General features: G+C 42.0%; 3 protein-coding genes across 3 annotated transcripts; all 3 read right to left on the reverse strand.

The window, feature by feature from the left end:
• Positions 1 to 771: 771 nt before the first annotated feature.
• LOC122613968 (protein croquemort) lies at positions 772 to 3,249 on the reverse strand. Its single transcript, XM_043788411.1, has 4 exons — positions 2,821 to 3,249; positions 1,781 to 2,577; positions 1,462 to 1,555; positions 772 to 1,406 (listed from the first exon to the last, which is right to left on the reverse strand). The coding sequence occupies exons 1-4, from the start codon at positions 3,247 to 3,249 to the stop codon at positions 1,251 to 1,253; spliced, it is 1,476 nt and encodes a 491-aa protein (XP_043644346.1). The 3' UTR covers positions 772 to 1,250.
• Positions 3,250 to 4,508: 1,259 nt separating this feature from the next.
• LOC122613654 (protein croquemort) lies at positions 4,509 to 6,449 on the reverse strand. The gene is made up of 5 exons (XM_043787936.1): positions 6,284 to 6,449; positions 5,922 to 6,224; positions 5,054 to 5,865; positions 4,902 to 4,992; positions 4,509 to 4,831 (listed from the first exon to the last, which is right to left on the reverse strand). Exons 1-5 carry the CDS (start codon positions 6,410 to 6,412, stop codon positions 4,634 to 4,636), a joined length of 1,533 nt encoding a protein of 510 aa, XP_043643871.1. The 5' UTR covers positions 6,413 to 6,449; the 3' UTR covers positions 4,509 to 4,633.
• A 1,587-nt stretch (positions 6,450 to 8,036) lies between these two features.
• LOC122614220 (phosrestin-2) lies at positions 8,037 to 10,260 on the reverse strand. The gene is made up of 4 exons (XM_043788749.1): positions 10,152 to 10,260; positions 8,427 to 9,234; positions 8,145 to 8,274; positions 8,037 to 8,084 (listed from the first exon to the last, which is right to left on the reverse strand). Exons 1-4 carry the CDS (start codon positions 10,258 to 10,260, stop codon positions 8,037 to 8,039), a joined length of 1,095 nt encoding a protein of 364 aa, XP_043644684.1.
• Between the last annotated feature and the right edge of the window lie 1,910 nt (positions 10,261 to 12,170).

Genomic DNA, 12,170 nt, shown 5'->3' on the forward strand with positions numbered 1-12,170 from the left:
TCCACGCACAATTGCACATTGCTGTGGTTTCTTGACCAAGCATAGAACAACCAAAGTGGAATTAGTCCTTATTCAACCTTTAAAATGACTGCGGCCAGAGAATGTTACTGAATTTAAACGGAATTACTGCCAGAATATGGCAACTGTATGGCATTCAATGTCAAAAGAAAATGTTCATACGAAGAATGTAGTTTATTGGGTAAAAGTTTCACACTTGCGTAGATAAATAATAAACGACACAAGCTTAGCTGTAAATCAAATGCTTAACAACAATTTAAAATAGATAATCTAATAGAATGGCACATTCTAAGGCCGAGAACAGAATTGATATGCTACGTTTGCTGTACAGTAAATTTTAATAAAAATGCTGTGAATCCTTTCATTTAACCTCTGTCAATTTGTCAACACATTTTTAAATTAAAATGCGCACGCATTTCAAAATGTTTTATTACTAAAAAGAAAGTATGTTGTGCGAGCATAAATTTCACTTAAAAGGTAATTCTTACTTGTGCTCAATGTACAGATATTAGAAAAGAGTAAGGATAATTTATTGAATTAATTTAAGGTAATTTTATTGATATGATGCTGGATAAGATATGCCATATAAGCACTTAAAACAAATTTCAAATGTTTGTTTTGGTTTTTATATTATCATGGAAGCAGTCATATTGAAGCACGCTCTTTATTACCTTCTTGCCCCGACTGAGATTTTGTTAAAGTTATGGCCGACACATACTGGCAGTCATATAATTTTCATATTTTCATACATTGTTTAACTTGTTCCTTCGCCCTCTTCGTGGGCCACAAACAATGTGTGTGCAAAACGTAAGTTTGCGTGCTTGGTGCATATAAATTAGTCGCTTATAATATTCTTTTGGCATTTTTCAAATTTCCAGTTCGGTATTTGCCGGCTCTGCCTGGTGAAAGAGTTCGTACGCCATAAAGTATGCAGCTTACGTGCTCAAGGATTTCTCCCTTCCCGCCTTCTTTGCATAGCATGAAGGAACAGCAAAAAACAATTATTAACATATTAATAAATTTTAGCATATTTGAAAGGCCATAATTTAGTGTAATTCTAGATGCCTGCAGCTGGGCAACACCTGGGGGAAATTGGATAATCCTGCCGAGCACGTAATTTGCATTTTTTATGACCAGGCCTTAAAGAGCCCTGACTGATTATGGCCTTAAACAATGCCAACATTTTCGTAGTGATTAGCGAATTTATTGCTTTGTTAGCCTCAACAGTCTTATCAGGTTTGAGTGCACTGGACTTGTTTGTCGGGCCTTTGTTCGTTGTGCCATTTGTTATTTTTTGTGATGAATATGCCAATTACGACTATCAAAATTCCTAAAAGAACTAAGCCAATTCCTGTATACATTCCTATATTGGCAGCATTCAGCGCAAGCTATTGAATAGGGTATTTAATTTTGTTATTCATAGATACTTTCCAGCCATCCTACCTTCAAAAGTCTTGTGAGCCCTTCGTCTAATTCCGCATGCATTCTCATTGTGAAAAGGGGTGCATAATGATCGAAGGCCACGTCCTTGAACAAGCTAGAAAAGAAAAATTACATATTATTAAAAGATATTTGATATTTAATACTTCGCTATACATTGTTATCACTGATTTCTTTGTCTTTAACCTGATACCAAATTAACCTAGAGAAAGTTACATAGGTACAAGAAGGTACATATTTACTGACAGTTCCTTTAAAAGCTAAACTATTTGTGATGCTACAATTGCTTTTGAGACTCTGCAGCGTCGAATAAAAAACTCACTCAATTGCCTCGTCGCGCACAACTTTGGTGCTAATCATGAGCTGCCCCCTGAGGCTCAGTGGAATTCCAAGAGTGGGCTCCATTATCACATACATGCCGTGCTGGGACTCCACGGGTTGCAGGCCGGTGGTGTTCTCCCTGTACAGTGGATCTGTGAGGTAAAAGTGCGGATGCGACATGTAGAACGGGCCATTGAAGGCGGGAGGACCGTAATCCAGGACTCCGTTGCGCGGACACTCGCGATTCTCGAGGCAAAAGCACTCAGTGTCCGGCGACAACTGGCCATTGTCGAGGGTATGATTGGTGGACTCAAAGCGCCACACATCTATGCCGTCGATGGTGAGGTTTTCCTTGGGAAACAGGTTCAAGTACCGCGAAGCATCTGGCAGGAAAATGGTGGTTGGCTGATCCCACGTCCTGTACGGCGACCAGAGCTCCCCCGTGCTGCCATTCACCTTGCCGCATTCGCCGGGATAAAAGCCGGTGGTGTTCCTTCCATTCCACAGGAGCAGATCTCCCAGCTGGCTGAGATCCCCACGGCCAGTGTGCACTGTGAAGTTTCCCTCCGCCGTCTTGGAGTTGTTCCTCTCATAGAACCAGCCAAAGGTGTTGCTGTAAACCGGGAGCAGAGGCGAATGCAGCTGCTCCACGAAGTCAAGCAGATGGTCGTAGTAGCCATCGAAGAGCCATTGGCCAGCTGTGTGGGTCATGTGGGTGGCGCCGCCCTCGCGATTGAGGGTAAAGTTCATGACCTTGCGCAGGGTGCGGCGCAAGTGGCGCGAGTACAAAGCAGCTGTCTAAAGCGGATAGCGGGATTAGCGGGGATTACTGGATGTGGCGACAGATATTCGGTCAGAGATTCGGAATGAAACAACAGGATTCCTTTCAAGCAGAACAGCAACATTTCGTTAAAAGAGGTGATGACAACATTATTCCTTGACTCCAAATAGAATGGAGGATTATTTGTCAATTATTCACATAAATAATTGAGTTAGAGTTTATTTTGTGGAATGTCATATTTTATTTTTATTCAGACTTACCAAAGATGGAAAGTGTGGGGCTATAACTACATCCTCCAGCGATCCATTTGACTTATCCGGCAGAAAGTGCCAGGTGCGTTTGCCGAAATAGGTCACCTGTGGCTGATTCCACTCCAAATCCTCCTTGACCTTAAAGTCGCTGAAAGTGTAAGGCCCCAGCTGCTCAAAGTGCGGCTTAACGCCCTCTGTGTTCAAGTCCTCCGGATTAGTCCAGTTGAAGAGGAAAACGGTGCTATATAGCGGCATGGGCGTGGTCACCCAGCGATTGTAGATAAAGGAGTTGGGAGCCAAGGGCAAAAGACTACGAATCCATTGCCGAGATATCGCGGGCCAGGCTGAGGCCAGAAAAATCCCAACAGCCAGGATCAGGCCCCCCATGGAGAAAACCCAGATCTTCTGCTGGCGCACACTGCAACAACCACAACACATCGCCCCCGCTCGATTTTGCTACTGGTACTTCAAGAAATGTAAAAGGTCGTATTTATAGGCGAGCCCACTGTTGGGATACATTGATGTTCAATAATGGAAATGCAAGATTAGATTTCAAGACCAAACTGTATTTAGACCGTAAGTATACTAGATTCGTTGAAAGTATGTAACAGCAGAAGAAGCGTTCCGACATATAAAGTATATATTCTTGATCAGGATCAGTAGCCGAGTCGATTTGGCCATGTCCGTCTGTCCGTCCGTCTGTCTGTCTGTCTGTCCGTCTGTCCGTCTGTCTGTCCGTCCGTATGAACGTCGAGATCTCAGGAACTACAAAAGCTAGAAAGTTGAGATTAAACATACGGACTCCAGAGACATAGACGCAGCGCAAGTTTGTTGATTCATGTTGCCACGCCCACTCTAACGCCCACAAACCGCATAAAACTGCCACGCCCACACTTTTGAAAAATGTTTTTAATTTTTTCATTTTTGTATTAGTCTTGTAAATTTCTATCGATTTGCCAAAAAACTTTTTGCCACGCCCACTCTAACGCCCACAAACCGCCCAAAACTGCCACGCCCACAATTTTGAAAAATGTTTTGATATTTTTTCATTTTTGTATTTGATTTGTAAATTTCTATCGATGTGCCAAAAAACTTTTTGCCACGCCCACTCTAACGCCCTCAAACCGAAGAAAACTGTCAGTGTTGAAGACTCGCCTTCGCACTTCCACTAGCTGAGTAACGGGTATCAGATAGTCGGGGAACACGACTATAGCGTTCTCTCTTGTTTTATATTTGTTTTGAAATGTCCACTTGGAACGCTCCTGATAGGCTAATCTGCAAAGCTTTTCACAATACGCTTTCAAGAGGCTTGTTTTAGGAGCTGAGTTAAATATTAATGAGTATTTTAGTTTTCTCATTACTTTTCGTTTCACTCATTTGATACACTGTAGAAAAGGAAGTACAATATATACTTTCCTTAATATAACTGAATTACGAATTCGTTTTTATTACACTATAAATAGTATACTAAACAATTTTGTTATTTTTGAAAGTCAATTATAAATTTGAATTAAATAAAACTTTTACCTAGAGTTCTTCAAATTTTCTTTTTATTTTGTGAATAATTTTGTATGAAAACTTTGTAACTTAATAATAAAACCCACATAGAAAAATATAAACGGCTAATTAATACTGGTGAACATTTCATTATTATAAAATCAAGACATACATTTTATTTTAGGGTTCATGTTTTATTTATTTTTTATTTATTTTTAAGATTTATTATATTTTAAAGCTAGAACAAAAAGATATGTACATTTTATCACATAACGGTTTTTGAAAAATTGTGTGCTGCCCATCAGTGAAAAATGTAATTAATATATTACAAGTTTCGTCCAACCACATTGGCAGCTATTTCCGGAGTTTCCTCGTTGTCCTTGAGGGCCAGTTTGTCCATCTCTGCCTGACCATACCACTTCCTTTTGATGGTCAGTAACACGCCAACTGCTATAAGAATGCAGCCCAGGCACAGGAATCCCACTCCAGTATATCTCCCTATAGCGGGCAGATTCAGTGCCAACTAAAAAGGTACATTAAATATTTAAAATTAAAATGACAGTGGTTCAACAATGATGTGCTTGAAAACATACCCTGAGTTCTGAGGCGAGGGCTTCGTCGATTTCGGCTCGACTAGCAGTGGTGAAAAGGGGAGCATAGAAACTCGGAAGGCCCTTCAGTATGCTAAGGGAAAATAAATAAAATTTCTTAAATACTGTATACAACGATTATTGAAAGTTATTACTCTATAATGCTGTCTGGCTGTATGTACAAGGTAATCATCACGTTGGCATTGACCTTCAGCGGCACTCCCATCTTGCGCTCCATGATCATATAAAAGTTATTCTGATCATAATTGGGATTGAAGCCGTTAATCGTGCTGCCATAGCTCTCGTCCGCGTACATGAAGTGATCCGCAGATAGGTACATGGGAACTCCACTGGCACAGGGTCCTAGGTCAGTGGCTCCGCTGGCAGGGCAATTATCTGGCTGGCTTTCCAAAGGACACCAGCACTTCGCGTTGCCATCGAGCTGTCCATTGTCGAAAGTGCTCGGTGTTATCTCGTACTTCCAGCCCGTGATGCCCTGGATCGTTTCGCTCTGGCCTGTAAACTCGAGATTTATGATCCGACAAGTGTCCGGGATGAAGATGGTCAAAGCCTTCTCCTTGGGCTCATCGGGCACAAAAAGGTCTGTTGTGCTGCCATTGAGACGTCCACATTCTCCTTCGTACCAGCCCGTGTGGTTCTGCCCCTTCCAATACTTAATCTCGCCCATCTCCTTGATGTCACCCACTCCGGTGTGAACGGTGAAGGGACCCTCGAAGTCCTTTGACCCATTACGGTTGAGGAACCAGGCAAACTCGTTCGACTCGATTTCTGGGGCCAATGGGTTATTCAGATTCATGGAGTAATTCAGAAACTCGTCGAAGAAACCTTCGAACAGCCATTCAGATGCCGTGTGGGTCACAAAGAGATGTCCCCCATTCGCGTTTAGAGCCTCGTTGAACATGACTTTCAGGAAGACGTTGCTATTCCGCATTTGGTTTGAAGCAGCCTGTGAAAATTTAAAATACATAAGCAAATTATTTTTAAAAACTATTTATTGCTTACCAATGAAGGCAAGTGCGGGGCCGTAATTAAATCTGTTGGTTTTCCGCCGGAGAGCTCCTCCTCCCAGAACCAAGTTCTCCTGGGGTTAAAGGTCACTGTTCCATTGTCGTGCCACTCAAGATCCATCTTCTTTCTCTCCTCTCGATAGACATAGGGTCCTAGTTGCGCGAAAGTAGGCTTAACTCCATTAGCCTGCACATCTGCGGCATTGGTCCAGTTCCAAAGATACATGTAGACATACACCGGAATGGGCAGCTCCTCCCATTTTTCAAACGTCTTTGAGGTGGGTGTCAACGGCAAGGCCTTTTTAATAAATCGATTAGTACTCCTTAGTTATTTTATTATTACACACCGCCTCTCACCTTCATAATCTCCGAGTCTATAAAGCCCGGCCAGCATATTATTGCCAGGAGACCGAAGACCGCGAAAAAGGTTCCCAGGCCGAAGACCCAGACCTTTTGTTGGGTCACCCCACAGCAGCTGCAGCACATATTGAGACGACACAAAGGCTTTCGAGCGACTGCGAAGTGGAAAAATAGCACCAGTGTTTATATTCATGCACCGCCTAATAGATTATCCACTAGTAAATAAAGCAGCGGCTAATCAGCATGTTTATTCTAGTAGTTAGCTTGGTTCGCTTTGCTCAACTGATAGGGAATTAAGTGTGTGTTTGGAGTACCGAAAATCCTGATAAATGCAAAACGCTGCACTTAGTTTATTATTCTAGCTATTGGGTCTAGCTAATCAGCCAGACTAACGGTAGTAGCTACTTCAGGCTGCCACATACTTGGTATATATCACCTGGTAACTAAATCAGATTTAGAGATACATGGTACAAGGTGTTAAGGAGTATCCAAAATCTAATATCCGAACTTCAATGAAGACTTTTAGATAAATTAATTACATTTTTCTTGTATTTTAGAGATTAAGTTTAGTAAATGAGTTTATAAGTATTTAATGGAATTACAGAGTGTGTTACTTAATTCGCCCTATAAATTACTTTAAACTAGCTTATTGAAGCGTTTAAATAATCATTTTTATTTTAGAGATTAAGTTTAGTTAATGAGTTTATAAGTATTTAGTGGAATTACAGAGTGCCGTTTAATTCGCCCTATAAATTACTTGAAACTAGCTGATTAAACTATTAAAGCGGTCAACTATTTTTCCGTTGACTCTCGCCATCTTATCGGTTATATAGCATGTATGCTTAAGTAGCAATGCAATTTTATTGTCAACCACTATAAAAGATCAGTTCCCAAGACGGCAATCTAATCTGCCTACATAAAGTTCGATTAATCCCCATACTCAACACCATTTTGACTAATCAACCATCTGGTGTTCTGAAATGTTGTCAGCGTGATTAGCACACAAAATTTACCCTGACTCTTGCAAAATAGCGAATGGCGTTATCGTAAATATTAGCGCCTAATTAAAAGTGTCACAAAGCATTTGACTGCAAAAATGACCAAATTAAATGGTGGCTGCTCAAGTGTGTTTGCTTAAATTTAACACTCTCAAAATCCAGCCAATAACTCACCATATTATATCAAATTGTCCATTTTGCCCACTCGAGTTTAGTTCACTAGGCTTCCTCCAGCATAGTTGCCAAGTATTAATTAGTCTGCTTCTCGGCTTCTCAGCAATAATTGGAATTACTAAGCCACAAAAGCAAGACCCACTATTAGTAATTGAATAGATTGCACTGGCTTCTGTTGATTTCCCCATTGCACTTCGAAGTACATAATCAGCAGACATTGCCAGATATCAAATAGTAGGAAATGCCTTGGTAAGCACATTATTAAATATTTAGTGCGCATTCCAGCCAAACTTTCAATGCACCAAGGTTTTGAGCTGGAACATTTCAAATATGCCGTGCTAAATGCAATACAATACTCAAAAATACATACATAAACTCTGTTCATATTTAATTGTTAGTTGAGTTATAAATATAGTACACATACACACATATATGAATATTGGATTTGCTATATAGGAAAAGTACGACGACTGCAGTTCAGAACATTTCAGCAACATCAGCATTTTTTAAGATCTACAAAATTCGGTTGGACTTGTAGAAATACGCCATTTTTTCGTTGGTTGAGGTAGCCTTTCAGTTTAGGCCTCAATGGAGCCCTCGGCTTCCAGTTGGGCCTTGCGACTTGGCTGCAAAGGATTGAAAGCCTTTCATTAATGTCTCAAATATTTGGACAGACCTCTTATTACCTTCGGGTGCATCAGAATAAATGGCAGCTCGGCACAGAGCTCGCCGCCCAAGGCGCCCAGGAAAAGCTTGACCTTCACAGCATATGAAACAATTATGCCAAAGGCGTCCCTCGCGTCCTGACTGGCAATACTGAAATGAATTCAAAAATATTCATTTTTCCCTCATTATTCGTGTTGTGATGTATAGGAAATTGAACACAACTTTAGCTAACGAATTGTTAGTCAATATATAGTAGTGATAGTAAATAGAATATCAATTTATTGCTTTTCTATACTACTCACAGTGTGGTCGAGGCCAGAGCCGTGTCCTTGCGCTTAATATCCCCCTCAACGGCGATGCCCGCGCGATCACAATTGGCCACCAGAGTGGGCACCAGGTACATGACCTTCTGCAGGCTGGATCCCGGGTTCAGTGGACATCCCTCGCTCGTCTCCATGAAGGCGATCGTGTTGCGGAACTGGCCGTTCTGGAACAGGACCACATCGACGCCCTGCTGCACCATGGCCTTGATCTTCTTGACCACCTTGTTGGAGTTGTTGCGCACGCAGATGTTCACCGAGATCTTCTCGCCGTGGTGGTACAGCTGCTTGTCGAGGGTGACCTCCAGTTCGAGCTCCCCGGGCGACAGAAGGAAGTCCTTGCGGACGACGGTGCAGGGCTGGATGCCCTGCTTGGTGGGTGCATACTGCACCTTGCGGATACCCAGGTTAATGGTGCTCCTGCGATGCGATCGGTCGCAGTCACTGTCCCCGGTGAAGATCTTGACGAAGTACTGGACTCCGCAGGGCTGGCTCTCGTCACTGGCCTTCTGCTGGAGAACCACCGAGGCCGGCGAGCTGGGCGGCATCTGCATCACGAAAGGATAGGCATTGGAGCCGAGCTTCTTCAGCAGGCGCTCCTGCATCTTGGTCAGCTGGATGTCCTGCTTCTGGGGCGGGCACACCTGCTGCGAGACCAGGGTCAGTTCCTTCTGGAACCGCAGGCCGATCATCTCGTCGTCCTCGCGTCCGTAGCGGAAATTGCAGACCAACTGTACGAAGATCTTGCGGTTCTGGCGCACGTACTCATCGTCCAGCACAACAATTCCATCTGCAAGAGGATGCTAATTAATTGGAGATTATTGTACACAAATGCCCAGCCTCGTGGATGGTTTGCTCACGTAACCGATACACCTGATTAGCTGCTAGTGCAGCCGACTTACGCTGCTTAAATTGCACCTGAATTCAATATCCAAAGGAAGTGTAGTTTTTATACCCGTTACTCGTAAAGCAAAATGGTATACTAGATACGTTGAAGAGTATGTAACAGGTGGAAGGTATGTAACATATAATGTACTTATATTCTTGCTCAGGATTAGCAGCGGAGTCGATTTGGACATATCCCGCTGTCCGTCCGTTTGTCCGTCCGTATAAGCGGCGAGTTCTCTAGTTTCCCAGATTAGATAAGCATTCCATATTCCAGAGACATACGAGTAGACGCGGCGCAAGTTTGTTTTCTGATGTTGCCATGTACACTTTAAAGCCCACAAACCGCCCAAAACTGTCTCGACCAAACTTTTAAAAAGTGCGCTGAATTTTTTAATTTTAATTTTTGTCTTTCCAGTTTCAATTGATCTGCAAAATATTGTTGCCACGTCTATTCTATCGCCAAAAAACCGCCCAAAGCTCCCACGCCCACACTTTTGAACACACACACTTTTCTATCTAGATACTATTTTAGAGTTGATTTGATTTCACTTTCTAGACCATGTTTAAAGAAATGTTTCAGAAAATGTCTTCAGGTTAAAATTAAAATGGGTTTTCAACAAAATCAGTTTTCCTCAGTCTTTTAACTTTCGTGTCACTATTTAAATCCAATTTAATAAGTTGGAACTGATGTTACACAACATTTCCAAGCTGTAAGATAGTTCAATCCAATTTTGGTGTTTCCTATGCGAATTACTTCTTTGAATGGACTTCCTCCTTCGTAAATCCCATTCCACAAGGGTTTCGATCTGTGACACCTACCAATGGGCTCCACCTGAGTCACGGAATCCACAAAATCACGCCTGTTCATGTAGAGCGTGATCATGTTGTTCGGAGAACACTTCTTGAACACCTTGAAGTTGACCACCATTTTGAAGCTGTTTATCTGAAGCTGTCCGGAAATAGTTTAAATTTTAGATGTGACTTTAACGTTTCGCGCTCGTTCTCGATGGGATACGCCGCGTTGCGTGGTCCACTAGGCTATTAATTAGCGCTCTTTGGCAATCCGGCATTTATACCTGGCATTGTGGCACCTGCCGCCCCTCTAAATTCAATTAGCCGCACAGCAGAAATTCAGCAAATGCACGGCGGAAACTGCTACGGCTTCTGCAACCTTGCTGTGCGCAGTGTCTTTGATATTGACATTGTAGCACGACATCGACATCGATGGCTCAAACATTAAATAACGAGCGAGCAACACGGCGTATTAGCAATGCAGGACAGGCAAAAGTTCAGAAATAGCTCGAGAAATCGATTTGGTGTGCGTATTTTGGTTTGTTGTTTTCCGCTTAGGATGACGTATATGAACACAAATATTACGTGGTGTGTTTTCCTCTTCCATTTACGTAATTGTTTTTAATTTAATTGAGTCTTAAGACATCCACGGCTTAGTACTGCTAACTGGGTCTTTTTTATGGCATTTACAATAGCTTTATTTTGAATAGACAACTACGAGTTAAAAAAGCGCTTTAATATATATATGTATACCCTTTACAGAAACCAAAAATGTATATAAAGGTTTATTTGCTTTGAGGCTGTTCTAAATAATCATCTGCTTTAATTTATCAAAGCGTACAATATATATTAAAATAGTATTAACAGAGTACGTTGAATCATAAATATATAAACAAATCTTTGCCAAACAAATCTAGACGTTATGTGTATATAATGACACATAAGCACTTAAACTTCACCAGTAAATGTCAGTTGAAAGACCTGCACATTCAATTATGGAAAAATATTCTATGCAAAGCTGCTGGCCCTCTCACCATTTGCCGTTTCCATTTTATGCTATGAAATCACATTAGCATAAAGTAGCCTACTTAACAAAGTCAATGAACGTAATAATTATACTCCTGACATTAAAAATATGAACAAAGTTGTGTGAAATATATTGTTCTTTATTGTGTGGTTGGGGGCCGGACAGTCGGGAAAAAGGGGCAGAGTTTTCCCAAACTACACTCCCCCTATTCGTGTGTGAAAATGTGGAAAGTGCGGGAAAGTCCCGGAAAGTGCGGGAGAGTGCCGGCGGACAGTCGCCAAGGGTCCAACAAAACCGACAATGAGGCCCTTAATAATAGCAAAACTTTCGCACTCACGACGTGTGAGCCAGCAGGAAAACGGCGCTGGTTATGGGCTTGTGTCTCATTTAAATACATTACAAGTGAACTTTCCGGGCGGCATGGACACGGTGTTGTCCTGAAGAACTGGCAATATGTTGTTAAATGAGTAGTGCTTAAGATTCTGTTAGAAAAGCGTTAGGAGCTTTAAAATTCAATCAACCAGTAGCGTCAGAATTAAACCAGGAATCTTTGAGCACTTGTCTTGCAACGTAAATTATGGAAAAATCAAGTAAAACAATGTTGCACGTATTTAATCCAAAACCTGATTACTCGGACACTTTGGAAACCCATCACTATCTAAAAATCCATCTGTGGTCTGTAGAAGCATACTTTATATGTCAGGTTATAGCCATGCAATACAATTGCTAACGACCGCCAAAGGTTGGCTTTATTATTTGTGCGCAATTGAGCTAGCTGCGGGTGGTATTGACCCATTTTCAAAAGAGTGCCTTTCAGACCTCCACACTTTCCGAATTCTCCTTAAAGCCGGAGCGATTTAAACAGCCACGGAAGCAGTTTGCCACCATTCTTCTCTCTCGGCCCACTCGAGAGCTAATTTGGGCAATTCAATTGCCTGACCAAGGCGAGACAAAGTCGTCGTCCAAATTGCATTGCACAATCAGCGCGATTGCCACGGTCCAAACTGCGGAGTTTGGCC

The sequence above is a fragment of the Drosophila teissieri genome, chromosome 2R (assembly GCF_016746235.2).
Source record: "Drosophila teissieri strain GT53w chromosome 2R, Prin_Dtei_1.1, whole genome shotgun sequence".
Taxonomy (NCBI): Eukaryota; Metazoa; Arthropoda; class Insecta; order Diptera; family Drosophilidae; genus Drosophila; species Drosophila teissieri.

Coding starts and splice junctions, on each gene's coding strand:
- LOC122613968 (XM_043788411.1), bottom strand. CDS start 3,249: ATGTGTTGTGGTTGTTGCAGTGTGCGCCAGCAGAAGATCTGGGTTTTC. Junction 1,556..1,780: donor GTGCGCGACGAGGCAATTGA/GTGAGTTTTTTA, acceptor TTTCTTTTCTAG/CTTGTTCAAGGACGTGGCCT. Junction 1,407..1,461: donor GGCTCACAAGACTTTTGAAG/GTAGGATGGCTG, acceptor CCTATTCAATAG/CTTGCGCTGAATGCTGCCAA.
- LOC122614220 (XM_043788749.1), bottom strand. CDS start 10,260: ATGGTGGTCAACTTCAAGGTGTTCAAGAAGTGTTCTCCGAACAACATG. Junction 9,235..10,151: donor GACTCAGGTGGAGCCCATTG/GTAGGTGTCACA, acceptor ATCCTCTTGCAG/ATGGAATTGTTGTGCTGGAC. Junction 8,085..8,144: donor TTATTCTGATGCACCCGAAG/GTAATAAGAGGT, acceptor AATCCTTTGCAG/CCAAGTCGCAAGGCCCAACT.
- LOC122613654 (XM_043787936.1), bottom strand. CDS start 6,412: ATGTGCTGCAGCTGCTGTGGGGTGACCCAACAAAAGGTCTGGGTCTTC. Junction 6,225..6,283: donor TAGACTCGGAGATTATGAAG/GTGAGAGGCGGT, acceptor TTTATTAAAAAG/GCCTTGCCGTTGACACCCAC. Junction 4,832..4,901: donor CCCTCGCCTCAGAACTCAGG/GTATGTTTTCAA, acceptor GTACCTTTTTAG/TTGGCACTGAATCTGCCCGC.